This window comes from Panthera tigris, chromosome E1 (assembly GCF_018350195.1).
Source record: "Panthera tigris isolate Pti1 chromosome E1, P.tigris_Pti1_mat1.1, whole genome shotgun sequence".
NCBI lineage: Eukaryota > Metazoa > Chordata > Mammalia > Carnivora > Felidae > Panthera > Panthera tigris.
The window spans coordinates 43,077,821-43,103,745 of NC_056673.1; the positions used below are offsets into that span (position 1 = coordinate 43,077,821).

The 25,925-nt window shown below is 41.2% G+C and overlaps 1 protein-coding gene and 3 long non-coding RNA genes across 4 annotated transcripts in view; 2 read left to right on the forward strand and 2 right to left on the reverse strand.

Moving 5' to 3' along the window:
- Window positions 1-25,925, reverse strand: part of LOC122233789 (leucine-rich repeat-containing protein 37A2-like) — a 209,532-nt gene that overhangs the window by 50,297 nt on the left and 133,310 nt on the right. The window contains exons 9-10 of the mRNA XM_042967923.1: window positions 18,715-18,786; window positions 18,077-18,151 (exon numbers count right to left, since the gene is read on the reverse strand). Coding sequence (XP_042823857.1) covers window positions 18,077-18,151; window positions 18,715-18,786 — 147 coding nt within the window. The remainder of the gene's footprint in view (window positions 1-18,076; window positions 18,152-18,714; window positions 18,787-25,925) is intronic.
- LOC122233798 lies at window positions 7,985-9,570 on the forward strand. The gene is made up of 2 exons (XR_006211531.1): window positions 7,985-8,585; window positions 8,906-9,570. It is a non-coding gene; the product is annotated as an uncharacterized LOC122233798 (long non-coding RNA).
- LOC122233797 lies at window positions 11,704-24,106 on the forward strand. The gene is made up of 2 exons (XR_006211530.1): window positions 11,704-11,789; window positions 23,906-24,106. It is a non-coding gene; the product is annotated as an uncharacterized LOC122233797 (long non-coding RNA).
- Window positions 23,334-24,015, reverse strand: LOC122233799. The gene is made up of 3 exons (XR_006211532.1): window positions 23,964-24,015; window positions 23,808-23,847; window positions 23,334-23,520 (listed from the first exon to the last, which is right to left on the reverse strand). It is a non-coding gene; the product is annotated as an uncharacterized LOC122233799 (long non-coding RNA).

The window sequence follows — 25,925 nt, forward strand, 5'->3', positions numbered from 1 at the left end:
TTTTGGCCCTCCCTATCCCTTCTCCCAGAGCCTCTGAGAAGGTCTGTGGCCAGGCCTGATGCCCACCGCCAGCGGGAACGGGTCTGAACATTTCCACCCCCGTCCCCCCACGATCTTTCTTTAAAGGTCCTAGTGAGCAGGTGCTCTGTGCCAGTCCCATTCTAACTCGGGTTTGGCTGGGCAGCTAACTTTGCTGTGATCCAGGCAAAGCATTAGGCCAAATATGTATGTCTTTCTGCCTTTGGTGATTTCCTGGCTGTAAAACAAGGGGATTGAAATAGAGGAGTTTGAAAATCTAGTTCTAAAATTCTACTTTAACGATTGCCAGACTAATATTTACCTTGAGCTTCCTTCTTTACCTTCCTTGGCTGCTGTTCTATGAGAATAAATCTGTTTTGGAAGAAAACATGATCACAGTTACCCATCACAATAACCACTCCCTCCACATCTTTATTCATTCCTTTGCATTTTAGGGTCTTATCTACCCAGTGAGATGATAACTTTTCCTAGGACAGGAATTTGTTGAATAGTCCTTTGACTCTTCAATAACACCTAACTTGCGTGCAGCTGGTAATACATTTTACTGACTGCCTCAGATAACATTCAACAGGTAATTCCTAATAAAAATTCTTGGGAGGAGGAAAAGAAAAGTGTCTACCAGAAACCTAAACAGCAGCACTGTTTTAAAATCAAGGACAAGAGTAGGATGTCTGTTATCACTGCTGCTATTCATTGGTGTTGAGGAGGTCCTAACTGATGCACTGGGAAAAAATGGAGTCGTGGAAAGGAAGAACTAAGACGTATTTGCATATGAAATTACAGACAAACTAAAAGGCCCAAGAGAATCAACTAAAATTTTGTTGGAAGAAACATGAGAATTCAGCAAGATGGCTAGATATATATAAAATCAAGAGATCAACATGTAAACCTCAATGACTTTCCTATGTTCCATAAATAATTAATCAAAAGACGGAAGAATTATCCCATTTACAATTATCAATAAAAAGGCATAAAGTACCTAGGAATAAACTTAGCAAAGAATGGGTAAGACCTATGAGATGAAAACACTAAAGCTCTTCTGAAGGACATTAAGGAGAAACGAATACGTGATGTGAGACACTATTTTCCGAGAATAGTGTAAAGATGTCAGTTCCCTTCAAATTAACCTACAAATTCGGGGCAATCCCATTCAAATCCCAAGACAGTTTTTCAAACAAAAACTGGCCAGCTGACATTTGGTAGAGAAAATGTGCAAGCATAGCTACAAAATGGATGAAAAAGAAGATCACAGAGCAGACGTTAAAATACGTTCTTACAGAGCAACTGCAGTTAAGTATGTAGCGTGATACTGATACAGGAAAAGAAAACCAGGTTGATAGAATAGAGTCCAGATAACACTAGTATTTTGGATCCATGAAGAAAGAATGAACCATTCAATAAAAGATTTTAAAGTAACTGGATCTTTATGCAAGGGAAAAAAGTTAGATCCCCTACCTCGACCGTACCAAAACACCAGACAGATTCCATACAGATTAAAAATAAATAAATCACAACAAATATTATAAGAGTACAGAAGAAAATATCAGAGACTATTTTTATACCATGAGGCGAAAAGGCCTTGTTAACGAGGCCCATGTCCCATAAGCCATGAGGCAGATATGGTGACGGACTGTCCACACCCCCTGTTCATCGTAGTCCTTGCCCCCTTGATCCCCTGGATTGTTTGTCCTCTTCCTGTTGATTTATAAAACTCTCTTCATATGAAATATATTAATCCTTTCAAGGGCTTTCACTGAATTTCAATGTTTCAAATATTTGTCAGTGTTTTTATCGTGAAGGAGACGGAACAGTGGGATAGGAGCACAGGCTGACTGCAGGCACAGCTGGGTTCTGCTTTGGGTTTTGCCACAGGGGCCTTAAGCTGATCCCCTTCTATGTAGGAAAGAAGGATGGTGATATCATCCTCACAGGACTGTGGGGATTAAATCAGATGTCTGGTTTATTCCAAGCAGAAATCAGACAAGACGATCAAATCTATCAAATGTTTCTGCATGTGGTATCAGGTCACAAAGCTTTTTCTCACCACAAGATTATAAAAGTATTGATTCTGTTTTCTTCTAGCACTTTGATGGGTTCTTGTTTCTCTTTTTTTACATGTACTGAAATATGTTTTTTTTAAGGTGAGAAATAGGGATCTGTTGTTATTTTCCTCCCAAATAATTAAGCAGTTGTTCTATTACCATTTATTTATTTTCTTCCACTGATTTGAATACTAAAAGGTAACATTTCAATGTTTATTTATTTATTTTTGAGAGCGACAGAGAGAGAGAGTAAGAGTGAGAGAGGGACAAAGAGAGAGAGACACACACACAGAATCCAGAGCAGGCTCCAGGTTCTGAGCTGTCAGCACAGAGCCCAACACAGGGCTCGAACTCCTGAACCATGAAATTATGACCTGAGCCAAAGTAGGACGCTTAACCAACTGAGCCACCCAGGCGCCTCTAAAAGGTAACATTTTAAAAGTCCTAGTCACCCACGGATCTGTCTATTGCTGGACTCTGTAGGCTACTTCACATAAATATTACGTTGCATTATTCCTCATTGTGAAATTGACACAATGCCTCATCTCTTCCTTTGAACATCATTATTGTCCACTACAGGAAAAAAACTGCATGGTCTCTGACCTCAAAAAGTGTATCATCTAAGTAGGGAGAGGAAATAATGAAACCACATAAAAAAATATAAACACAAGGTTAAACCACATAGGAATTTAAAACAGCAATAGGAGTTTATAGAACTTCCCAAAAGCAAAAGGCTGCAGGCCACCTCAAGATGCAGAGTACTGACTGGACAATGGCCAATGATTTCTCTTCCCAGAGGTCATGGTAAGTTGACCCCACGCTAGTTCCTAGGCTCTTAGGCTGAGAAATCAGACTCTGATCTCATCAAGAGAGAACGCACTTCTTTCTGCATGGAGGCAATATCACCTTACCAATGTCACAGGATTGATCAAAATCAGAATGTCAGGTCATGACTTGACAATAAGGAAAACATCCATTCCACCCATTCCACAGATAGGGCATCTGTGTCCACATGATTGGGACTCCTGTCTCCTGTGGAGACAGGCCTCTGTGGCACACTGAAGTATAATCAGAAGGCTATTTGGTGAGAAGAGAAGTGGAAGAAAAGTAATTAGCTGAATCCAGTGTTTCATGGAAAGGACGGAGGTAGCTAGATCCATCCATCTGCCCCGCGGGCACAGCCCGGCTGGTGGGCCTGACTCTCATCTGCTGCCTGAGGTGCCATCTCTACTCTTAGGCAAGGCTAGGTGGGCACTGCCCATGTTGGTCTCTTCCTCACCATTTCTATGCTTTTACTACTGACCAACCCTCCAGAAGACAGACATGTTTCTCCTTAGCAGTTAATACATCCAGTCAGGTTTTACTCAAGTCTGATAGACCAGGAAGCCTTACATATCTCTGCTCTGATCCATGACCCTGATATTTCTCTCTTGAGGAGCTGCCTTTTAACAAACTGTTTAGCATATTTTTGTTATCAGGGGAGGGGAATGCGTCACTGCAGACCCTAAGAAATGGTGACAATCTCACAGAAGGACTAGGTCCAGGAGTATTACAGTATTCGGGGAAGGCTTTGTGAAGAAAGATGAACTCGAGTTGGCTTTTGAAGGCTCACGGGACTTCCACCAGCAGAGTGAAATAAAGGAATTTCAAGTGGGCAAAGTCACCAACAAAAGTAGGAATGGGCATGGTCTGACTAGGGGATGGTGAGGGGCTGCTTTGGCTGAAATGGAGGGTTGCCATGACAGATGGCAATATAGATATAGATATAGATATAGATAGATAGATAGATATAGATATAGATATATAATAAGCATATGTATATTTGAATAAATATATTGAATATATATTCAATTCATACATAATTGAATAAAAGGTAAACAGGCAAGCTCCAGGAATAGGCAACTGTAATTATGACACGCTCTGAGTAGCCTGATGCAGGATTTTAGCTGCAGGGTTTTAACTGAACCTGTTTACACAATGCCTTGCGAAGTGGAGGAGAGAGCTGTAGGCACATCTAATTAATCAACAAGATGACACTTTTATCTCTAAGCCATGCCCTTTCTTCCAAGATGACTGATAGCTCCATGAAGGTGAAGACTATTTCTCTCTCATCATTTTAGCCAACGAGGAAAGAAATCAGTGGTAGTAGGAGGATGACTGGTGAGTGCATCGAATCGACATCATTTTTTTTGAGTTGAAGAAATTTTACTATCATGTCAACTGTGGCCTTCTTAGACCTAATGTCTCAGAACAAGCTAATGGCTTGTTATCTTGGTTACAATCCACAGATGTCTCCCGGCAGTGGGGTTCCTTTTAAAATCCCTGGAATATACTTTGCAATAAAAGGACAAAGCATATCTCAGTCCTCCAGACTGAAGAGGGATATCACGTCGTGATAGGTGGGAAAGTGGCTTTGATTTTCAGTTTGTGGGTTCTGAATCTACTGTAAAGAAGGAATATAGTCTGGGAATCTGAATTAATTGTTGTCCTTACCTCAATGAGACAGAACACTATGATCAAAATCATCACTACTACAGTCACAGATATTGCCAAGATGAGTTTGTTGTTATAGCCATAGCCTGGAACTTCTTTTGTGAGCTAAAAAAAAGGGAAAGAACAATTTTTTTAGAAAACAGAGATAGGATGAAAGTTAACTATTCTTTAACGACTCTAAAACCCCATTCTTTCCGATGAATCGCTTATAGGTTCTTAAGGAATATACCAAATCTAATGTGATATGTAATCTTAATCATTAGCATTTTCTTCAAGACTTGATGTATCTTGTATGTTAGGTCCTCTTTTTGTCTCCTCTGGGAACAGCGGCACTGTTTCCTAAATGAGCAAAGTGGCAGATCACTGCCTTAGCCAAAATTATGTGGCCAAGACAAGACCCGGACTAGGAGCCCCCGGTCCTTGTGCTTGGGTCCATGTCCTAAACCACCTAAATGTCGAGACCCCACATTTGGGGATTTATCCTCACCTCCCTTGACTCCTGCCCTCTCTGTTCACTCTGGACTTCTGTGCTCTCATTGATATAATTCTCATTTTTCCATTGGTCCGTATCCCACTCTGCCTTGGACACCTTTACTTCTTGCTGCTCGCTGAGAAGCTTCATCAGGAGGCCTGTTCTGGAGATGAGCTTGGCACAGGCCAGCTGCACCTGGGTCTCAGAGCAGTCCATTTTCAAAGTCCGGATAACATGAGAAATGAGCCTTCTCACGTCATTGCTGGGGATGAGGGACTGTAGCTGCTGGTTTAACTGAATTTCAAACAGATCACCTGAGGACGAGAGCTTTGACACAGTGAAGCCTGTGGCTTTTGGGGGCAAGCCAGTGCCCGCATTGTGGTATTCCCGTTGTGTATCATTGGTTTGTTTAACGGTCGGCATAGAGTTGTCTGCAGTAACAGTAGAATTAGCAGTGGAAAGATTCTTACGGTCTGTGAATTCAGGGAGGGTTTGTTCTGGCACAGTAGTGTTTCCTGTAGAAATATTTTCTTCAGAAACATTTTGAGCAGTAGTGTTCTCTACAGTAGCGTTTTCTCTGTAAGTTCCTGAAGGAGCAAATAATTCTGGAAAAGGATTTTTCTGAGGACTCAGTTCTCCCGGAGATGAAAAATCCTCTCGTGAAGGGGAATTTATGAGGCTCCTGACTGCAGAGGATGGAGGCCTCTTTGCAAGCAGCTGTCTATTACTGAGTGAACTTTCCTTTCTGGACTTTCGATTCAGTTTGGCCTTGGGTGTTCTGTGGACCACACGGGAGCGACTTTTATGAAAGCGGTGTGTCTTTCTGGGGAGTGAGGCTGGTCTGAAAGCCTTCATATTTCTAACTCTAGCATTTGCATCTTCTAAAACAAAAATGGTGTACGTTAAGTCTTTTGATTCTTTTTTCACGTCAGGTTGGGGATTTTGGAGCGGGGGTGGCAGAAGGCCTGCCCAAAGAGTATTGCTTCAGGAAAGAAGAGACCGCTGCCTTGTGCTCATCTACGAACGAAGGCTCTGTATTGAAGGAGCTTCCCACTGATTTGCTGGGCCTGTGCGCCACGGGAAGCTCCCCTGGGGATGGTCTCCTGAGCCTTCTTTCCTTGGGAGCGGGGGTGGCAGAAGGCCTGTCCAAAAAGTATTGCTTCATGAGAGAAGAGACCGCTGCCTTGTGCTCATCTATGAACGAAGGCTCTGTATTGAAGGAGCTTCCCACTGATTTGCTGGGCCTGTGCGCCACGGGAAGCTCCCCTGGGGATGGTCTCCTGAGCCTTCTTTCCTTGGGAGCGGGGGTGGCAGAAGGCCTGTCCAAAAAGTATTGCTTCATGAGAGAAGAGACCGCTGCCTTGTGCTCATCTATGAACGAAGGCTCTGTATTGAAGGAGCTTCCCACTGATTTGCTGGGCCTGTGCGCCACGGGAAGCTCCCCTGGGGATGGTCTCCTGAGCCTTCTTTCCTTGGGAGCGGGGGTGGCAGAAGGCCTGTCCAAAAAGTATTGCTTCATGAGAGAAGAGACCGCTGCCTTGTGCTCATCTATGAACGAAGGCTCTGTATTGAAGGAGCTTCCCACTGATTTGCTGGGCCTGTGCGCCACGGGAAGCTCCCCTGGGGATGGTCTCCTGAGCCTTCTTTCCTTGGGAGCGGGGGTGGCAGAAGGCCTGTCCAAAAAGTATTGCTTCATGAGAGAAGAGACCGCTGCCTTGTGCTCATCTATGAACGAAGGCTCTGTATTGAAGGAGCTTCCCACTGATTTGCTGGGCCTGTGCGCCACGGGAAGCTCCCCTGGGGATGGTCTCCTGAGCCTTCTTTCCTTGGGAGCGGGGGTGGCAGAAGGCCTGTCCAAAGAGTATTGCTTCATGAGAGAAGAGACCGCTGCCTTGTGCTCATCTATGAACGAAGGCTCTGTATTGAAGGAGCTTCCCACTGATTTGCTGGGCCTGTGCGCCACGGGAAGCTCCCCTGGGGATGGTCTCCTGAGCCTTCTTTCCTTGGGAGCGGGGGTGGCAGAAGGCCTGTCCAAAAAGTATTGCTTCATGAGAGAAGAGACCGCTGCCTTGTGCTCATCTATGAACGAAGGCTCTGTATTGAAGGAGCTTCCCACTGATTTGCTGGGCCTGTGCGCCACGGGAAGCTCCCCTGGGGATGGTCTCCTGAGCCTTCTTTCCTTGGGAGCGGGGGTGGCAGAAGGCCTGTCCAAAAAGTATTGCTTCATGAGAGAAGAGACCGCTGCCTTGTGCTCATCTATGAACGAAGGCTCTGTATTGAAGGAGCTTCCCACTGATTTGCTGGGCCTGTGCACCACGTGAAGCTCCCCTGGGGATGGTGTCCTGAGCCTTCTTTCCTTGGCCATGTTCTCCACAGATGGCTGGGCGCTCTGTTTCCTCTGGATGTTCTGACGTCTCAGTTCTTTTAAGTGCCTTTTCCGTATGCCCTTTGGGCCCTTGATGACCTTTTTCACTCTCAGGAACTTTTTCCCCACACTCTCAACCTCGTCTAGGCTCTTCTCCTGCGGTTGGGCAGTTTCCAATTTCTTTGGAAAGATTTGACGTTTAAACTTGGGACCTAAAAGGCTGGAATGTATAAGCATGGCCATTTTTTCTTTCTTTTTCACGTCATCAATTTTTTCCTGAATTTCTGCATCTAACAAATTTTCCAGAAAGTAGAGTTTTCTCAGTTTATTCTTGTAAGTTGAATTGTTGGATCCAGGTTTAAGAGAAGGGTCCCCTGTGTCGTTCATCGAGTGACCCACGGGCTTGTCTCCCTCTTGCACATTTGAAAACAGAAGTTTAATGAACGGTAACAGCGTCGATTCTACGTCTTCTAGATTGCCCTCCGAGAAATAAGGCAATATGTAATTCAGTGCACTAATGACATCACTTTCGTCATTGAAGTCTAGCTGCTCGTTCATAAAGGCTGACAAACTGACACGATCTATGTCTGAGGACGCCTTCTCTGGCTCAATAGTCAGCTCCGTGCTGGCGCTCTTCTTTCGAGCTGTCAATACCTTCATGAATGATCCTTCTGCCTTCCTTAGGTATACTTCCTGATCTGTCGAAGAAGAAGAAGAGATGAGTTTTGATAATGAAAGACTGACAGCACAGCTCTTTGTCAATGCACAGTCATACGTCCCAGTCAAGCAAATTAAGAATCAGCAAATACTCGAGCGCCATTTAGAGAGGAGACGAACTCAAACTTGGACCCACGATTGGCAACAACAAAAGGACAAAAAGATGTGTTTTGAAAAAGTAGCTATTTCCTCAGAACATTCCACAGTGTGAATAAGTATATTTAGAGTTATTCCATTGGTCCCTAAGGGCCGATTGCCCAGGCCTCAAGAAAAGCCAAGGCCGGAAGATACTCGGCTAAACTGTGTGCAGCTCTAGTGCGACTCCTGGCATTCACATACCCCACCCTGTCCTGCTTCGGGGGCAGAGGGAGCGCGAGTCTTCCTCCTTCTACGTCTTCAGTGGGCTTGAGTTCTTGCTACCATCACATATGCCCGGGACAACACCCGTCACCAGCAGGTCCTCATCTGGACACGCCCTCTCCGCCCACCCACCAATTCCTTCGCTTGGTCCCTGCTCCCATATATCGCACCTCCCGTAACATAAGCTCTAGACAGAAAAAACTAAACACAAGACCCGCTAAGTCCACCCTGGTTCTTTGCTTAAATTTGGGCAGAGATGTGGGGTATAGGTTAAGAGATTTTCCAGGTATGAGAGAGATGCCACTGTGGGGCGTTCAAAAAAAATCAACGGAATGATACTTGAGGTTTTAAAATGCAGAAGGGATAAAGAAACTTTGGTCAAATGCCTACTTTGCTTTCATTTCCTTTCATTTCCAGATTTCTAGCTTTACTGAGAGAACCATCCAGAGCTTCCAACTACATGAAGGTCAAGCGTACAGCTTGTGTACACTGAACAGCACTGTGCAGCTGGGTTTTTCCAGAAGAATTAAAAGTATTTTTAGTGGTGCTGGTGAGAGTCGGAGGAGGAGGTGATAAAGGTCACGAGAGAGGAGGAGCAGCGGGCTGGCGGAGCGCCCAAAACGGGAGAGGAGACTCGAGTGCTAGGCTAAGGCACCTCTGATCTCATTTTTCCTCGCCTGTCAAAGGAGATAAAAAAAAAAAAATGCCTATTCTGCCCACCTCTAAGGGAGACGGGAGTAAGATAATTGGTAAAACATTGTTTTGGAAAATAAGCAACACCACTTATAGAAGTAGCAAAGTGTAATTTATGCTGTGCCCTAGACCATTGACAGGGACCCATATTCAAGCTATCCAGGTGCAAAAGCACATTTTGGAAGTCACCAAGTTAGTGCCAATAAAACCTAAGAACAGAAAAATACCTAAAAGCACCCGTGTTTTGGATAGAAAAGCTTAAGATTCAGAACAAGAGTTGGACAGCCCAAGGATAGAAGAGCCCTCTCATCCGTTAGAACGGTTGGGTAGCAGCTTCTGGTTAGGGCACAGAAACACAGAGGCTCCAAATAAAACTTTTTCAGAAATCAGCATCACTTGTACTCTTACACACTTATAAAAACAACAAAATAAACAAAAAGGTATCTCCACCTGTCCTATAAGACAAAGGGCACCTGAGACCTAACGCACGTAAAATCAGCTTATAAGCTGTGACGCACTATGTGAACAGGTTTTCATTTGGGGGTAGTTGACTTAATAATGTAACTGAGAATCTGACTTTTAACAAAGGAATAGTTCTTAGAAATTTAGGGATCTGAACTCTGAATGAGTAAAAATAATGCAATGACATCATTAGTTTAAAAATTTACCATTGTTAGGGTGCCTGGGTGGCCCAGTCAGTTAAGCATCCCTTTGGCTCAGGTCATGCTATCACAGTTCAGCCCCGCATGGGGCTTGCTGCTGTCAGTGTAGAGCCTGCTTCGGATTCTCTGTCCCCCTCACTCACTCTCTGCCCCCTCCCAGCTCACGCACGTGAATGCTCTCTCTCTCAAAAATGAATAAACATTAAAAAAAATTATCATTGTTGATTAAAAATAAAAGTTAAACCACAAATAAAATAAAAATTTACAAATTTATCATCAGGCAATTAGGACTTACCACAACGTGTGCCATTTGTCAGACATGCACTGTCACAATGTAGCTTGACGGTCTTACAGACAACCTCAATAGTATTTTTAAATTGGCAGAGACAGCAGGCCATACGGCTAGGTAAAATCCTATAAATGGAAACACAGACAATTAAATTAGTGGTAAAGGAGTTACTCGAGTAGGTAGAAGAGGCGGGCCAAAGTCATCACAGGGCTGTGCAAAAAGGAATTCTTGAGGCACATGGCCTGGATGGTTGGGTAGGGACCAGTTGGCCAACTGCTGCTCTTGAATATTATAAATACACAGATAGAAGGACAGACGTGCCCAACGGAAAGGTAAGGATGACATGGGGTATGGTACCCTTAGAATGAGATAGAGATTAGAACTGGGTGACACTGATCAGTAGTTTAATACACAGGTAACTCCTTCCAAGCCAAAAGTCTCACTTCGGGTTGAGAGCACACAGAAAGAGGGTAGACTTCTAAGAGTTTGAATAAATCTGAAATATGGCCCATACTGAGGATAAAAAGCAATCAACTTTGGCTCAGGTCATAATCTCGTGGTTCATGGGTTTGAGCCCCACATCAGGCTCTGTGCTGAGAGCTCGGAGCCTGGAACCTGCTTCAGATTTAACTTCCTCTCTCTCTACCCCTTCCCTGATCACTCTCTGTGTCTTAAAAATAAATAAATGTTAATTTTTTTTTTTAAAAAGCAATCAATCAAAAACTAATCCATCATCTACACAAATGCTACAATTAGCAGACAAGGACATTTAAAAAAGTTACTATAACAGTATTTCATATATGGAAAAAACCCCATGCCTCTACTTAACTCAATGAATTGTGCAACAACTTCAAGTGGCCTAATATATGTATACTTAGAGTCCACGAAGGAGAGGAGATATAAAAAAAATTTGAAAACCTAATAGCCCCCACATTTCCAAATAAGTAAACCCTATAAACTCACAAATCCAGGAAGGTCAATGAAATCTGAGCACAACATGGATTAAACTACATGTTTAGTTTAATCCATTAAACACGGATAAAACTACACCACGGCACATGATAATCAAACTGGTCAAAGCCAGCGATAAAGAGCAAATCTTAAAAGCAGCCAAAGGAACAAAACCACACATGACACACAGAGCAACAAAGATATAACAATGACAACATATTTCTTGTTGGAAATAATGTAAGCCAGAACTCGGTGGGGCAACATCTTTCAGGCAGTGAAAAGGAGAGGGGGACCAAATAGCCATCAAGCTAGAATTCTATACCCAAATCTTTCAAAAATAAAAGCAAGATAGACTATCTGAGACATACAAGAGCTGGAAGAATTCATCATTAGCAGGCTTACACTGTAGAAATGCCAAAGGAAGTATTTTTTTAAATGTTTATTTGAGAGACAGAGAGAGAGGGCACGTGCAGTATGCGTGTGCAAGGGGGAAAGAGCACTGAGGAGACAGAGAATCCCAAGCAAAGCCCAACGCGGGACTTGAGCTCACAAACTGTGAGATTATGACCTGAGCCAAAATCAAGAGTTGGATGCTTAACTGACTGAGCCACCCAGGTGCCCCTAAAGAAAGTATTTTTAAGCAGAAGGAAAACGATAGCAGACGGAAATGTGGATCCACACAAAGGAATGAAGAACATTAGAACTGGTAACTATATAGGTTACGATTTCACTTCACTATATGTATGTATATCATTTCACTATATGATTTCACTTATATGTAGAATCTCAGAAAAAAACAAACAAACAAGGGGTGCCTGGATGGGCTAAGTCGATGAAGCATCCTACTCTTGATTTCGGCTCAGGATCTCAGGGTCGTGAGATCGAGCCCTGTGTCAGGCTCCACGCTCAGCATGGATTAGATTAAGATTCTCTTAAGATATTCTCTCTCTCTCTCTCTCTCTCTCTCTCTCTCTCTCTCCTCTGCCCCTCTCCCCAACTTGTACACTCTGTCTCTAAAATTAAAAAAAAAAACAAACACCAAAAACCATAAGATACCTAGGAATAAACCTAATCAAAGAGGTAAAAGATCTGTATGCTGAAAACAATAGAACGCTTATGAAAATAAATTGAAGAAGACAGAAAGAAATGGAAAAACATCCCATGCTCAAGGATTGGAAGAACAAATATTGTTAAAATGTCTATACTACTCAAAGCAAACTACACATTCAATTCAATCCCTATCAAACACCAGTATTTTTCACAGAGCGAGAACAAACAATTCTAAAAGTTGTATGGAACAAGAAAAGACCCCGAATTATAATGTTGGGAAAAAACAAACAAACAAAGCTGGAGGCATCATGATTCTGGACTTCAAACTGTATTACAAAGCTGGAATCATCAAGACAGTGTGGTACTGCACAAAAACAGACACATAGATCAATAGAATAGCATAGAGAACCGAGAAATGGAGCCACAAATATATGGTCAACTAATCTTCGATAAAGCAGAATATCCAGTGGAAAAAAGATAGTCTTCGCAATAAATGGTGTTGGGAAAACTGGACCGTAACATGCAGAAGAATGAAACTAAACCACTTTTTTACACCATACACAAAAATAAATTCAAAATGGATGAAAGACCTAAATGTGAGACGGGAAACCATCAAAATCCTAGAGGAGAACACAGGCAGAAACCTCTTTGATCTCAGCTAAAGCAACTTCTTACTAGAGACACGTCTCCAGAGGCAAGGGAAACAAAAGTACAAATGAACTACTGAGGAGTGCCTGGGTGGCTTAGCGGGTTGAATGCCTGACTCTTGGTGTTGGCTCAGGTCGTGATCTCAGGGTCGTGGATTGAACCCCGCATCAGGATTCTCTCTCCACTTGAGATTCTCTCTCTCCCTCTCTCTCTGCTCCCCCCCATGTATACATGTATGTGTGTGTCCATGTTCTTAATTAATTAATTAATTAATTAATAGGGGCACCTGGGTGGCTCAGTTGGTTAAGTATCTGACTTGGCTCAGATCATGATCTTACAGTTCGTGAGTCTGAGCCCCGTGTCAGGCTCTGTGCTGACAGCTTGGAGCCTGGAGCCTGTTTCAGATGCTGTGTCTCCCTCTCTCTCTCTCTGCCCCTCCCCTGCTTGCACTCTGTCTCTCTCTCTCAAAAATAAACGTAAACAAACAAACAAACAAACATTTTTTTAAATGAATTATTGGGACCTCATCAAGATAAAAACCTTCTGGGGCACCTGGGTGTCTCAGTCGGTTAAGCTTCTGACTTCAGCTCAGGTCATAATCTCACGGTTTGTGAGTTCGAGTTCCGCATCGACTCTCTGTTGACAGTGCGGAGCCTGCTCAGATCCTCTGTGTCCCTCACTCTCTGCCCCTACCCCACTCTTGTGCTCTCTCTCTCAAAAACAAACATCCATGAAAAAAAGATAAAAAGCTGAACAGCAAAGGAAACAATCAACAAAATTAAAAGGCAACTGATGAAATGGGAGAACATATTTGCAAATGACATAATCTGATAAAGGGCTAGTATCCAAAATATATAAAGGACTCAACACCCAAAAAATCAAATACATAATCCAGTTAAGAAAAGGGCAGAAGACATGAATAGACAGTTTTTCAAAGAAGACATCCGGAAGGCTAACAGACACATGAAAAGATGCTCAATATCACTCATCATCAAGGAAATACAAATCAAAATCACAATGAGATACCACCTCACATGTGTCAGAATGGCTAAAATTAATAACTCAGGAAACAACAGATGTGGAGAAAGGGGAACCCTTCTGCACTGCTGGTGGGAATGCAAACTGCTGTAGCCACTCTGGAAAACAGTATGGAGGTTTTTAAAAAGTTAAGAATAGAACTACCCTACAACCCAGCAATTGTACTACTAGGCATTTAACCAAAGGATACAAAAATGCTGATTTGAAGGGGCATGTGCACCCAATGTTTATAGCAGCACTATCAACAATAGCCAAAGTATGGAAAGAGCCCAAATGTCCATTGATGGATGAATGGATGAAAGATGCGGTATATATATACAATGGAGTATTACTTGGCAATCAAAAAGAATGAAATCTTGCCGTTTGCAACTACATGGATGGAACTGGAGGGTATTACGCTAAGTGAAATTAGTCAGTGAAAGACAAAAATCCTATCACTTCACTCATATGAGGACTTTAAGAGACAAAACAGATGAACATAGGGAAGGGAAACAAAAATAATGTAAGAACAGGGAGGGGGACAAAACAGAAGAGCCTCATAAATATGGAAAACAAACTGAGGGTTACTGGAGGGGTTGTGGGAGGGGGGATGGGCTAAATGGGTAAGGGGCACTAAGGACTCTACTCCTGAAATCATTGTTGCACTATATGCTAACTAATTTGGATGCAAATTTTAAAAAATAAAAAATAAAACAAGGTAAAAAATAAACAAAAAATAAACAAAAAACCAAATGAATGAATAAACAACAACAAAAAAGAGAAAACACTTGTAAATATGGAGAACAAACTGGGGATATGGACAAAATGAGTGAAAAGGGTTAAGAGGTACCAACTTGCAGTTATAAAATAAATAAGTCACCAGATGAAAAGTACAGCATAGGGAATATAGTCAATAATACTGTAATATACTTATTGTGGTGAGCATTTCATAATGTATATAATTGATCACTGTGTTGTGAGCATTTCATAATGTATATAAAAGATCACTGTGTTGTACACCTGAAACTAATTTAATATTACATGATCTATATATACTTCAATAAAAGAGATAATTGAGGGGCACCCAGGTGGCTCAGTCAGTTAAGCATCTGACTTCAGCTCAGGTCATGATCTCATAGTCTGTGATTTCAGGCCCCACATCAGGCTCTGTGTCTACAGCTCAGAGCCTGGAGCCTGCTTCAGATTCTGTGTCTCCCTCTCTCTCTGCCCCTCCCCCACTTGCACTCTGTCTCTCTCAAAAATACAAAAATAAAAAAAGATAACTGACTATTTAAACAAAAAAAATAATATGGTGTGCTAAAAGTAAAATGTATGAAAACAATAGCACAAAGGTCAGGAGGGGAACAATGGAAGTACACTATTTACTGTAAGGTTCTTATACTATTCATGAAATCATATAATATCATTTGAAGATAGACTGTGATAAGTTAAACATGAACACTACAAACCATTAAACAGCTACTAAAATAACAAAACCTGAGTTGTAACTATTTATCCCCCCACCAAAAAATAATAAAACGTACTAAATCAACCCAAGAGCAGGAAGAAGAAGAAAAAGAAAAGAAACAAAGAACAGATGGGATACATAGAAAAGAGTAGACAGTAGCTTTAAATGTAAGCATATAAATAATTACATTAAATATAAATGGTATAATCACCTAATTAAAAGATAGAGTTGTCATACTGGATAAAAAAGCAAAAGCCAACTATATGCTGTCTATAAGATTCATCTTCAGTACAAAGATATAAGTAGGTTAAAAATATGGAAGAAATTATGCTTTGCTAACACTAATCAAACGAAACCTTGAGTGGCTATATTTACTATAGGACAAAGTCAATTTCAAAGCAAAGATATTACCAGGGATAAATGAGGTTATTCCATTGTGATAGAAATGTCAACTATTAGAAAAGACATAACTTAAAAATTTATGTATCTGATAATAGAACTTCCAAATATATTAAGGAGAATAGGAAAGAGAGACACATAAGCACTCAATTATAGTTGGAGATTTCAATATCCCTCTCTCAATAATTGACAGAAAAAATATATAGAAAATGAGTAATGATACATCAGACTTGAAAAATACTACCAACCTACTTGACCTAGTTGACATTTATAGAATACTCCACACCAAATCAGCAGACTACATATTTTCTTTCAAGTGGACACATAATATTTATCAAAATAGGCCATATTCTCATCTATTACCAGAATTCATTGGCTATAAAACAAGCCTCAATAAATTTAAAAGGATTTCAGTCATCCAACATATTGTTCTGTGACCACAATGGAATTAAATAACAAATTAACAGATCTGTAAAATCTCCAAATATTTAGAAACTAACCAACACACTCCTAAGTAACCCTATTGGTCAAATAAGTCAAAATGGATATTAGAAACTATTTTGTACCAACTGAAACTGAAAACACAACATGTCAACATGTGGGATGTTGCTCATATAGTATTCATCTTCCCCAGTGTCCACTTTTAAGAAACTAGAAAAAGAAAAGGAAATTCATCACTGAGTAAGGAGAGAAAATGGAATGATAAAGATCAAAGCAGAAATTTTTGAAAAGGAAAACAAAAATAGAGAAGTCAGTGTAATGAAAAGGCACTTTTTAGAGAAGATAAGTAAAACTGATAAACTTCTGGCCAGATTTATCAAGAAAAGACAAGAGAAGACACAAATTATCAATATCAAAAATGAGAGGAATGACATCACTACAATTCTACAGATACTAAAAGGATAATAAGGGATTATTATAAAATACTTTATGTCAATAACTTCAAGATGAAATAGATTCCCTGAAAGACATGAACTACTCAAAAAAATAAAGTATGTAATTTAAGTAGCACTATTACAAAAATAAAATCTGTAGTTTAACACTTTCTCACAAAGAAAGCTTCAAGCCCACATGGCTTCACTGGTGAATTCTAGCAAACATTTAAGGAAAAAATAATGCCAATTCTGCACACACTGTACTAGAGAATTGAAGAGAGGGGAATACTTCCCAACTCAATTTTAAGGCCAACATTCACCTTATGAAAAATAGATAAAGACATTAGAAGAAAGGATAGATAGAAGATCTCATATACTGCTGGCTGGAATGCAAAATGGTACATCCACTTTAGAAAACAGGTAAGCAGTTTCTTAAAAAGTTAAATATACACTCAGCATATGATGTAGCAATCCTGCCATTAGGTATTTTACCACCTGCCCCCCTCCCCCAATGAAAACATATGCTCACACGAAGACCTGCATGTAAGTGTTTTAAGCAACTTTATTCATAAAGGCCAAAAAGCTAGAAACAACTCAAATGCCCATTAACTGATGAATGCATAAACAAACTGGTATATCCTCACAACTGCAATACTACTCGGCAATAAAAAGGAAATGAACTACTGACATGTGCAAAAACATGGATGAGTCTCTGGGGTGCCTGGGTGGCTCAGTCAGATAAGTGACCGACTTTGGCTCAGGCCATGATCTCATGTTCCGCAGGTTCATGCCCTGTATTGGGCTCTGCGCTGACAGAGCCTGGAGCCTGCTTCGGGTTCTGTGTCTCTCTCTCTCTCTCTGCCCCTCTCCTGCTTATGCTCTCTGTTTCTCAAAAATAAATAAACGTTAAAAAAGTTAAAAAAAAAACAAACATGGATGAATCTCAAAAGGATTATGCTGAAAGGAACCAATCACAGAAGACTGCATACTGTATGATTTCATTTATTTATTTTTTTTAATGTTCATTTATTTTTGAGAGAGAGAGAGAGATGGAGTGCAAATGGGGAAGGGGTAGAGAGACAGGGAGACACAGAATCCGAAGCAGGCTCCAGGCTCTGAGCTGTCAGGACAGAGTCCGATGCAGGGCTTGAACTCACAGACCGCGAGATCATGACCTGAGCTGAAGTCGGACGCTTAACTGCCTGAGCCACCCAGGTGCCCCTGGTATGATTTCATTTATAAGACACTGTGGAAAAGGCAAAACTATAGGGACAAAAATTAGGTTGGTGGTTGCCAGGGCTGGTGGTGAGAAAAGGGGATTGGCTGCAAAGGCACATAGGGGCCTTTTGGGGTGACAGAAATGTTCTACGTCTCAAATGTGGTGGTGGTTACATAACTACACGTTTGTCAAAACTCATCAAACTGTATGCTTAAAAAGAGTAAATTTTATACCTCAATAAATCTGACTTAAGAAAACAATAAAACAAATCTAAGTAAACAACTAAGTGAAAATACACATAAGAAAAATCAACTTACAGTGTTTCCAATTCAACGGTCATCATGAGGATGCTCTCAACTGTTGTAAGTGACACCTGTGTTGATCCCATGTCTCTGAAGGAGAAAGCCCAAACATGCGTGATTTGAACCCAAGGATAAAAATTCTGTACCTAAAAAGATACTTAGCAACATGTGATTACTTCAATTCTGGCTTCTTTGTCAAGTCAGCTCAAGAGTTTTCTTGCTATGGACAATAATTTCAGAAAGCTCCCAATGAAGACATTTTATGTGCATCATCAAATTAATCACCTTGGTGCTCAACAGTACAATCCTTTTTACTCTTATCCTCGTTTTCATTCTCAATTGCATCCACCTCTCTTGATTAGTCTTTTTTTCTTTTAATATACACCTTACTCCACTTTCCACTTTGAGATAAATGGTATTTCTACCTACATCTACAAGTCCCATGTCTGTTATGTGTTCTTCAATACTACTCCTTCCTCTGCAGGCTATCTTGCCCATATACGTTTTTTCTTTGCTAATAATGCTTATTTCAATAACCCAGTTAAAATTCAAATTACGACTTTTTAACCAAAACGCAAAATACTTAATCTTTTGATGACAACAAAAAAGATCAGAAATCATCTCATGAGCCATGAGATTGTTGCAATACTTACAAATATTTTAATGCTGGCAACTTAAAAAGATAGGAATCTTCAACAGTTGACAGAGGGTTACGACTGATAATTCTGAAAAATGCAATGGAATTAAAATTATCTGCATTTCCAGTAATGACTACCATGAAAGTTTATGTTCATTTTGGGGGTATGGAACTGGAAGGTGAAAACTAATCATTTTCTGCCTTTGCCTATAAATCACCCTTAGATTCTGTAAAGCACTCTTCCTTTGGGAACTACCCAGCTCTCTGGACGATAAAGTGGAGAACAGAAAGAGGAAAAAAAAAATTTTTTTTTTTACGTGGACAGCAAAGCAAAGATATGCCAAAGAACTTTTTGGGCTGAAAATCCTAGAAGTGACTATGCTGGTAGGAAGCCCAGGCTCTGTAGGAAATACTGTTTCTAGTGTCCTCTGTAATTCTAGGTGCTTTTCCTTTATCTCTAGAAATGTAAAAAATTCCACAGTTTAAAACACCCGGTTAAAGACAAAAATAGGACCAATTCCTCAGTTTGGGGGCCAAAGACAAAGGGATTAATCTAAGAGGAAATGGTGAAAGCTATACCCCCACCATGTGTATTCTCCTATGACAGCCTTTGTTAGGTGGCATATGATCCCGTTTCCTTATCCATCTCCTGGACTGCCAGCTCCTTGAGGGCAGGGACCATACTCTATTGTCATTTTTGTCCCTGTGCCTGACAGAGTGCTTGTTATTTACTAGTTATTTAGTGAAGGCTTGTTGAATAAATAACTTTTTGTCACTGCTTGACACAAGTTTTTATTCCAAAGTGCCGAGTAGATTTTCTTCTCAGTTCTTTACAGCAAAAATAAAGTGAAGGAAACAGGAAGAAAGAAAAGAAAATCTGCCTTTAGGTTGACTCTGCTCAAGAATCATCACTGTACTTTTGCAAAATTATAAGGATAATCATCACAACCAATACTATTGAGCCATAGGGCATCTGTGATCAGCATTTCACATTTAAACCTCACAATAACCTTATGTGATAGATACATCATTACCCCATTTTACAAGTGAGGAAACTGAAGTACAGAGAGGTTGTATAATTTGTCCCAGTTTGTCAAGCCAGTCAAGAAGCAGAGCTGGAATCTGAACTCAGTTCTGACTCCAAAGCCTGTATTTAACTTGTATGAAAAAAAAAGGGGGTTTAAAATAGCCGTTACCTTAAACTTAACTTTGAGAGCATTAAATATAGAAACACTTTGCTGAACTTCATCTCTCCATCTGGGAGAGCTTCTCTAAGAATTACATTTTCTATTTTTATTCCTTTCCTCTAATCATCTCCCATGATTAAGTATTTAATTAGCCTGTGATCATTGAGACTTTAGAGATTTCATTTTTTATTTTTGTATTCTATTTTTTGAGAGAGAGAGTACAAGAGTATGAGTGAAGGAGAGGCAGAGGAAGAGAGAGAGAGAGAATCCCAAGCAGGCTCCATGCCCAGTGCAGAGCCTGACATGGGGCTTGATCCCATGACCGCAAGATCATGACCTGAGCCGAAATCAAGAGTCAGGCAGTTAACTGAGCCACCCAGGTGCCCTGAGACTTTAGACATTTTAAAGCCCTGTTACAGGTGAATCAGTGAAAATGAGAAAGGAAGGACGTCTGAAAATTCATCCTTCCGTAAAAGCAACAACAACAACAAAAAACTAGCAAAAATGGTCAAAATCAACTTTCTCAGAACTTTGGAAATTTTAACCAATGGGCTTGCAGCAACCCGGAGAGCATTTATTAAAGAAAAAATTACTAATTTCTATGAGAACAGTGAGCTCTGTTGTTTTAACTTGTCCTCAACCTCTGCTCTCCATCGTGATGGTAGCCTTAAAAATTGCCCACATCCCAGGGGAACAGAATGGAGCTCAAGTTCCTTAAAGCCTCATTCCCAAGGAACAAACTGTCATTGTTTTACCTGTCTAGTGGGGTCCCTAAAAAACTTCACTTGAAAGCCTTGCCCTTGACCTCACTGAGAACTGCACAGTGCTAAAATAGCCTCTTCCCAAGGGGCATTTTTTGAAAACAATTATAGATAAATGTTTTAATCTGGCAGCTATGTGAGGCAATTGATAACAAGACAAAAAATAGCCTAAACAAAAAGCCTAAAAGGAAAAAGCTGAGAAATGAGATGTCCATAGGGACTTTGAAATGCTCCAACATCTTCCTGGGTAACTAGAAGACCACAAGACATATTCCTGGGAATGTAGAAAAAAAACCTTAGCACTAATAAATGAGTTCAGCAAGGTTACAGGACACAAGATCAATATGTAAAAATTAGCTTTATTTCTATACATCAGCAATGACTATTCCAAAAATAAAATTAGGAAAAACAATTCCATGTATAACAGTACTCAAAAGAACAAAATACTTAGGAAAACATTTAACCAAAGAAGTGCAAGAATCACACTAAAAACCACAAAACGTTGTTGAAAGAAATTAAAGAAGATTGAAATAAGTGTAAAGATATGCCATGTTCACGGATCAGAAGAAAATATTGTTAAAATGGCACTATACCCCAAATTGAACTGTGGTTTCAGTATAATCCCTATCCAAACCCCAACTGACTTCTTTCCAAAAATTGGCAAGCTAATTCTAAAATCTGTATGTCAATTCAAGGGACCGAGAATAGCCAAAATGATCTTTTTAAAAAAAAAAAAAAAAGTTTATCTATTCATTTTGAGAGACAGCGAGCATACACACCCGTGCAGAAGAGCAAACATGAGCGAGTGTGAGTGGGGAAAAGTGTGAGCAGGGGAGGGGCAGAGGGAGAAGGAGAGGGAGCATCCCAAGCAGGCTCCATGCTGTCAGTGCAGATTGCAACACGGGGTTCCATCTCACAAACCATGAGGTCATGACCTGAGCTGAAATCAAGAGCCGGCCACTTAACCAACTGAGCTACCCGGGTGCTCCAAAACGATTTTGACACAGAACAACAAAATGGGAAGACTCACACGCCCTGGTTTCAAAACCTACTTCAAAACTACAGTAATCACGGTGTGGTACTGGCAAAAGAACAGACATGTAAGTTGATGGAACAGAACTGACAGTCCAGGAACAAATCCTCACATTTATGGCCCACTGATTTTCAACAAGGGTGCCAACACCATTCAACGTGGGAAGACTAGTCTTTTCAAATGATGCTGGGACAACCGTATATCCCCATACCAAATAATGTAGTTGGATTCCTACACTTCACACCATATATAAATATTAACTCAAAATGAGTCAAAGACCTAGAAGGAAGAGCTCAAGCTATAAAACTCTCAGGAGAGAAATCTTTATGACCTTGGATTTAGGCGACGGTTTCTTAGACATGACACAAAAAGCACAACAAACCAAAGGAAAAATAGATAAACTGGACTTTATTTAAAAATAAAAAAACAACCCAAAACTATCATATGTCTGATACAAGTCTAGTATCCAGAACATCCAGAATATATAAAGAACTCTTAAAACTCAGTGAAAAGACAAATAATCAAATGTTTAAATGGGTAAAGGATTTGAAGAGACATTTCGCCAAAGAAAATACATGAATGGCCAATAAGCACATGAAAAGATGCTCAATGTCTTAGGTCATTAGGGAAATATAAATCAAAGCTACAATGAGATACTACTCTACACTCACTAAGATGGCTATGATCGAACAGAGAGACAATGATAAGTGGTAGCAAGATTTGGGGAAACCAGAATCTTCATACATTGGTGGGAATGTAAAATGGTGTAGTCACTGTGGAAAACAGTTCGGCAGTTCCTCAAAAGGGTTAAATATAGAGTTACTACATGACCCAGCAATTCCACTCTTAGGTATGTACCCAAGAGAATTAAAAACATATGACCACACAAAAACTTGTACATGAATACTCATAGCAGCATTATTCACAATAGCCAAAAAGTCAAAATAATCCAAATGTCCAATAACTCACGAATGGATGAACAAAATGTGACTGGAGCACCTGGGTGGCTCAGTCGGTTAAGCATCTGACTTTGGCTCAGGTCGTCATCTCACAGTTCATGAGTTCGAGCTCTACATCAGGCTCTGTGGTTTTGGATCCTCTGTCCCCCTCTCTCTCTGCCCCTTCCCCGCTTGTGTGTGCGCTCTCTTTCAAAAATAAATAAACATTAAAAAAAGGAATGAAGTACTGAAACATGCTACAACCGGATAAATCTTGAAGCCAACAAGCCACGTGAGAGAAACTAGACACACATTTCTATGAAATGTCCAGAATAGGCAAATCCATAGGGGCAGAAGGTAAATTAGTTGTTGCCAGGGGCCTGGGAGGAGGGGGGAATGGGGAGTAAAGGCTGATGGGTATGGTATTTCTTTCGAGGGGGGCGATGACAATGTTCTGGAATTAGCAGTGATTATTGTCTATCAAAGTATACCATTGGACTATATACTTTATAATGTTGCATATTCTATTATGCGGACTATATCTCAATTTGAAGAAAAAAAAAAAAGAACCATGTTGTGATAAATAGAGAACCAGTTGCCAGAAGATCAAACATGTTAGTAGGTGGAGAAAAGGGGAGCGAAGATTCAAACTCTTCCACAACGGAGGTCAGAGGGAGTTAGCGGTGCGGCTGGGAGCCATGCATTTTTGTTCTTGCCTTGGAAACTCCCCTATTCTTCCTATTCCAGCCCCTTCTTCTACGTTTTTTCAGGCCCATTAACATGTCGGGTTTGTGTAACACTAGTTAATATCCAGTCAGACGATGTTATGAAGAGAAAGAACGTGAGTGTCACATGTCTGGTTAAACACAGTTCCTCAACCTTGAGGCTCTGAATGTCCTTTGGCTTTGAAAAAATAAAAATGGCATTAATACCTACAAGCTTACTGGCGGGCTCTGTGCAAGTAACCTCTTCCACGTGTGTGTCTTCCCCTGCCCACTTCTCCCCCCCCCCCCGCCCCGCCCCCCCCGGCTCCCTATTAAGAAAGACTATGAAGAATTAGGCAGCCAAAACAATTTAGTAGTTTGTTATCCTTCCCCCAACTATCTCAGTGCTCTACCCCCACTGTCCCCCCCTCTTTCCTGGTAGCTCACCCATGGCCTTATACCCATCGGCTCGGTGCTTCCTCTTACCCAGGCAGCCCTCCTGCTGAGATGAATGCCCTGTGTTTATCTGTAGTGAAAACAAAATACAGGCCACTCCAAGTTATCCTATCTCCTCCTGTCTTTAGTGCCGCCTTCTCTTCATGGAGCTATTGTGCCTGAGCCAAGGGGAGAATGAGAACTGACCCGACAGGTTACATCTGCTGGACCGACAGCAATTGTTTTTCCACAGACTGCGATACGAACGAACGGTGGACGCTGCACTAGACATCATCTCCATTTCCGTTCAATTCCCTCATGTTACAGATAAAACGTGTGCTGACTCAGTCTATTGGCTTTTGGATATTCGTGGGCTTATCTTTATGGGAGTAAAACATAACAACAGTTATCCTCAAAGACTGTCTCATAATCAAAGTTGAAGAAATACTGTTCTAGATATTTTTTTGTTTTTTAAAAAACTCTATCTTATTTGAAGAGGAAAACTCAAGTATTTTTGCAAAAGCTTTCCGTTGCAGAGCAACGGGACAGACTAAAGGTAGCTCACAAAATAAGGGAACATTTCTTACGTGTTATTTTTTTTTTCTCCAAATTCTTCTACAGAGGTCCAGACAGATGGGCTACGTTTCCTTTCTATTAACTGAGGAGACAGAGAAGACTTGAGGACTGAAGCTTGTCACCACTGTCCTGAATGTACTGAAATCCTAACAGCTTTAGCTGAAAAAATGTCCAAAGCAGGCAGTGAAAATACATTTCAAATAGGACAGACTCCAAACTCTCTATGCTGGAATCCCAAGGCATGGAGGGAAAACTGGCTCCTTGGAGGAAAGCAGTTGAAGAAATAAGTAGAGTGATCTAGACCCTATTCCAGTATGTTTGAAGTACTTGGGGATAGAATAACCCCTTTCCTTTATTCATCTACATAGGTTCATGGGCCATGAGAACATGACTCCCCATGCGAAGCTCCTCAATACAAGACATCTAACGGCATCACGTAGATCCTCTCTCAGGGGTTGGGCGGGGGGAGGGGCGAAGCCTAAAGAATCTGAAATGGTGAGCCCATGTTTTAATTCAAGTTCTGAGAACAGCCTTGAAGAGGAGTTTCTGGCAGTGAGGAACAGCCCAAGAAGCAAGGGCCCCGGAATCAGGCAGACCTAGGTCTGAATTCTGGCTGTCACTTCCTGGTGAAGGGACTTAAGTAACGAACGTCTCCGAGTCTTTTTAGCAGCATTTACCTCATAAGGCAATTTGAGGATTAAAGGAAAGAGCATGTGCAAAGCACCTAGCATAAGGCTGGGCACAGAGTGGGTGCCTAGCAGTGACGATGTGATATTTGCACCAGGCGGTGAGCAGGAAGCCTGGGGATGCCCATAGGTGGCATGGCCAGGAGCTCCCGAAGCATAGGGAAAAGGAGCTCCCTGCTCGAAAGGTCCTATTCCAGTGAGAAGCTGACTCCAAGGGACGACGCCCAAAAGGCCGGTTGTCATTCAGGTCCTACCTAGTGCCAGGGAATGCGGAATTGTATTACTCGCGAAGCTTCTTAAGTGGTTCTGTCACTTATTGACAGTGTGAACCTAGGCAAGTCACCCGATGTCTCTGAGTTTCAACTTCCTCATCCCCGAAATGAGGATGATACTACCTGTATCACAAGAGTTGCTGGAAAAACGAAAATGAAGTGCCGTGTGAGGGGCCACATCCGGAGCATTTCCCACGTGCCAAGCTCTATTCTAAGAGTTTAAGACACACTGTCTTACTTGCAGCACAAGCGAAAGGTCTCAGCGTAGTGCCGGAGCGCAGTAAATACCTAACAGAGGTAGGTATTAAAGAAATGATATGGGGCAGAGGAGCAACTACCATGCTTCCCAGAGAAAGAAGATGCCTTGGCATATACGTGGGAAGAATCAGATGCAGCTGGGAGAAGAAAAGTAACAGTTGGGTATGACTATCGCAAAGCTTCTGAACTACCACACACGGAAAATAATAAAAGTTACCCTAAATCACCCCAAAAGGACAGCCCTGAGTTGTCATCTTCATCCTTAACGTTGATGCCTTTCGGAATCTGAGAAGAAGCTGTCAGGATTTCCAGTACATACCAAAAAGCGATGACAATATCCTGAAGTGTGTCAACTTGTGTGGGCACGCAGCCGTCTA